The sequence below is a fragment of the Callionymus lyra genome, chromosome 1 (assembly GCF_982586985.1).
Source record: "Callionymus lyra chromosome 1, fCalLyr1.hap1.1, whole genome shotgun sequence".
Taxonomy (NCBI): Eukaryota; Metazoa; Chordata; class Actinopteri; order Syngnathiformes; family Callionymidae; genus Callionymus; species Callionymus lyra.
Window position 1 is genome coordinate 4,834,886 of NC_141818.1, and position 4,573 is coordinate 4,839,458.

Here is a 4,573-nt window from a genome sequence, read left to right on the forward strand (position 1 = left end):
GCTCGTGGTCAAGTTTGTTGCGACAGAGAAAACGTGTTCAAGGTTTTTTTTCTTTTCCAAAACGTGAGCTTCACTAAATTAGTATAGAATTATTTATAATATGTTTAACTCTATTTACATGATTGACATGTGTTCGAGATATCACGGGTGTTGTCTAAGGGTCAAGATGACCCGGGAGGCTGTTTCGACCCTGAGACAACACAAGGGTTAAACTTCAATAGTCACACACTGATCAAAACTGCATCAGATTTTTTCTTTTGACAAATTCTGATCAAAATTAGCTCCAAATAAACATTTTATTAAAGAAAAAAGTTTGTTTTATGTGGTTTTATTTAAGACTCATGTGTCATTAACAAAGAAATGAAAAGTTTTTAGGCTAATCTGTGTCTTGGTTTGTTTTTCTGGTGAATAATTTATGCTTTTCATAGTATATTTTTAAAAGTCTTTTTTTCAGTTTTTATAACCTTGTTTTTCGGAGTAATATTTTTTTTCCTGAGTACTTCTCAAGAACCTCAACTCCCCTAAGGTGCCCCACACAATTTTTGTTTTTTTATTGAGAATTTAAAGTAGTAGTATTTTTAATAAAATGCATGTTTATAATATTTGTATAATAATAATAATAATAATAATAATAATAATAATAATAATAATAATAATAATAATGTTAATAATTCAAAGTATATTCACTAAAAAAGAGTTAAATCAATTTACATTTAGATTTCATCATAGATCAATATAATTATATTTATTGAGCCTAAATACTAAACTAATCATGAATAATCTCCTCAATGCTACCAGTTCATTTTATTTATTTTTATTATAGTTCAAAATAACTTGTTAAAAGCATTTGCTTAAGGGCTTAATTAAAAGTTTGTTTAGGTTAAAAAAAATGGAATGTTTTGTCCATAAATAGTAAAATAAAAATAAAGAAGTATAAATAACACAACAAGTTTAAAAAGTACTTACTGTAATAATTGCTTCTTTTTTCCTTACTAACAATATATTGCATTACTTTTTAAATTTTCTTTACTCTTTAGTTCCTTTTGCTTGACGTCCCCTTAATATCATGTGACCCTGGATTAAGGTTTATAAATGTGGTCAATTCAGAAAGAAAGAAGTTGCTGAAGTGAAGTCAGAAGCTCACAATAACTAGAATAAAAACTAGAAAATAAAAGTAAAAAAACCTCCTGCAGACCTCTGCCAAGCAGCTCATACTACACCCCAATTGCAAATTTTGCCTTCATTTACTTTTTATCTTTACTTATTTCATCTTAAAAACACTTTGCTCTCAAGTGAAATATTGTCTTTTATTTTGCATCGCAGCATCAAAAAGTAATCGGAGTAAAGAAGACAAAACCACATATTGCATATAAATACATAAAAATTATACTCATTTGAACGTTTGTGTTATTTTAATGTTATTTCATTTTCAATTTTATCATACGTGTTGTCATTAACACTGACTTATACTTCTGTCAAGTCAAAAGTCAATGGTTAAAATAGTTTTTCACAATAATGTTAATGATAGTAAATAATGGTCACTTGAAAAAGTTAGTTTTTTAAATGAGATACCAACATATGTATTCAGAAGCTTCATCGTACCTTCAGGAACTGCTAAAGTATCTGATGTAATATTTGTAAACATAGTTCAGTATGTTGTGACGTACACTTTGTGATTGTTTTTTTTTGGGGGGGGGGTATTTGGGAATGTTCTTCTGGACAAATTTGGGGCAGAATGACTTGTTAACGAACACAAAGTCATGGACTTCCTGTGAGGAACCAGGACAATAAGAGTCGAGAACAAAAACAATGCAGTCTCAGAAATGTTTATTTGTGTGAAGAGAATCTCAAGAATTTATCCTGAAATGGTTTCCTGGATCCATTTGAGTTTATCCTTGGAGAGAACCACATACACTCCTGGTTTGTCCGGGCGGCCACACTCGAACCCGAAAGAGGTGACCCCGGTCAGGACGTCGCCGCACACCAGCGGACCCCCGGAGTCGCCCTGCAGGCAGCAAAACCTTCACTGACGACGAAGGTCAGACGTGACGGTTCAACAGGATTTTTTTTACTCACCAGACAAGTGTCGCTGCTTTCGTCTCCGGCCGAGCCGGCGCACACCATGTTCTTGGTGATCATCGGCTGACCTCCGTAGAACTCGTCAGAGTTGCAGACCATCCGGTCCACCACGGTCACGTGGGTAGACAGCAGCACGTCGGTCTCGGTCCCCTCGTGGTAGTCGGTCAGTCCCCATCCCGCCACCAGACAATCCTCACCGGCCTCCGGGTACTCGCCGTCGCTCATCTGGAGACACTTCACCGTCGCCGTCTCCTGCACGGGCTCGTCCAGCTGAGAGACAACATGAAAAAAATGAATTAAAAATGCCAATAATGACTAATTGGTTACAATTAAATGTGTTAAACAAGAAGTATCTGTCTCGCCTGCAGTTGATTCAAAACTCTGCAGCAAGTCATTCTGGTACGCTCTAGTAGAAGAACTCACATTTCTCCGATCCTTAAAACTCTTCACTGGCTGCCAGTTTCTTTCAGGATCAATTTTAAAATTCTGGTTCTTACTTTCATACTTTATCTATTCATGGTCAGACCTTCCATCACTGATCTGATCCAGCCTTACACCCCAGCTCGGGCTCTTAGGTCTGTGGATCAGAATCTACTGATGGTTCCTGAACACGGTTCAGGACCAGAGGAGAAAAATCCTTCCAGACTGTTGCTCCTAAGCTTTGGAAGAATCTCTGTGTTTGATGATCTACTGACTCCTTCAAGAAACAACTTAAGACATTTTTATTTCTGCTTTTCCCTTTTGTACATTTGATTGAAAAAAATGCATTAAAATAATTTGTCTTATTTTCACATTCCAACATTTTTTTTAGCTGTCAATCATCGTCTACATTGATCAGTTCTATTCTAAGACCCCTGACATCATGAGACCCCTAGAAATAGTCAAATATCTGGCTATATTAAATAAAAACATTATTTTTTTTGGTGATTTTCATTAGCTAGCCTGGGTGGGATGCTCTTTGAATTGTTGTTTGAATTGAAACTCCGCAGAATAAAAAGTAGTTTGAATGTTAAGACTCTCGGTGCTCTCACCTCCACCAACATCAGGTCGTTGTCCTTCAGCTCAGCGTCGTAGAAGGGGTGAGGCACCAGCAGGGAAATGTTCCGGTACTGCCTGGAATCCTCCTCCTCCTCCTTGCTCATGATGGAGTGAGCCCCGAGGATGATCTCCTTGTCTGTCCTACAAGTCAATAATCACATTGTTCTTTAATTGGATCTTAAATAAAAGTGAGGATTTAAGACTATTTGACTTCATGGATTAGTTTTCCCGTTTAGTTATTTTACTTTATTATACTTTCCTGTTTATTTATAAAGCTGAATAGTCAGCTTTATAAATGACACAAAAGGTATTTGAGTTCAACTCGTTTTTTAATCTACTTTTAAACAAAAATAATAAATAATTAACTAATATTTAGCCTTTATTTTTTGTTTGACTTTGAGAGTTCCTAATCAGTTTTTTAAAAGAGTCAAATTAAAGTAATATGGCTCAGTTTTTTCATAAATGTTTCATTATTTATTGTAATGAATGAAAAATCAATTTACAATTTGTTTAAATCATTAACTTTACATGTTTTTCTTCATCTTTCTTAGGTTCTACAATTATTAACCTAAGCTATGACTAATATGTATAATATTACAGTTATTTATAATTACATCTTGAAATTACATTCAAAATCAAATGAAATGTATTCTGCTTCTTCCAGGTGGGGGTCGTGGGGGCAGCGGCCAAAGTAAAGAGACCCAGACTTCCCTCACTTCAGCTTCTGTACCATCTCCTCACCATATATCCCGGGTCTGACCCGGGCCTCCTCCTATCCAGATGTAATGTGCAACTTGTCTTATCGCACTGTATTGTTTGTCTGACTCAATAATCACCTCTTCAAATCAGAAAACATCATCTTTAACGTGCTTTTTATATTAAATAAAAGTGATTTAGAAAAGTATCATGTTCAGATATGACGTATATGTTCCAAAATATATTGAAATAATCTGATTTTAACAGATCTGTTTATAAATTATTATTTAAAATAGAATTTGTATTTAATTGACAATTAAATTACATTGTTATAATTCCATTTCTTATAGAAATAAATAAAGATTTGATGAGTATTTCAACTCTAACATTTCCCTTCTCTTCTTGTATCTCACCCAGCGCAGTGGGCAGCGCTCAGAACCCATTTGGGGTGGATCAGAGTCCCGCCACAGATCGTCTCCTCGTCCAGCAGCATCGCCATGTAGGGGAGCGAGTGAGGCTTCACCTCCGTCCCTCCGATGATTCGAGCAGCATGACCTGAAACAGGTTCCAGGAAACACCTGTCAGCAGCAACAAAAAAAACACCCAGAGAAGAGATTAAAAACATTGCACTCACTCGACTTGAGGTTGAGGATGAGAGCGCAGGAGAGAAGCGAACCTGCCAGAGAGAACATGGTCGTATTGGTGAGAAGCAAACTTTGCGACTCACTGACAACTTCCACGACTCAATCTTTTATGCTTG

The 4,573-nt window shown here is 35.9% G+C and overlaps 1 protein-coding gene across 1 annotated transcript; it reads right to left on the reverse strand.

Moving 5' to 3' along the window:
- Window positions 1–1,810: 1,810 nt before the first annotated feature.
- LOC148087519 (granzyme A-like) lies at window positions 1,811–4,573 on the reverse strand. Its single transcript, XM_087789023.1, has 5 exons — window positions 4,448–4,573; window positions 4,227–4,368; window positions 3,111–3,258; window positions 2,077–2,349; window positions 1,811–2,005 (listed from the first exon to the last, which is right to left on the reverse strand). The coding sequence occupies exons 1-5, from the start codon at window positions 4,503–4,505 to the stop codon at window positions 1,856–1,858; spliced, it is 771 nt and encodes a 256-aa protein (XP_087645149.1). The 5' UTR covers window positions 4,506–4,573; the 3' UTR covers window positions 1,811–1,855.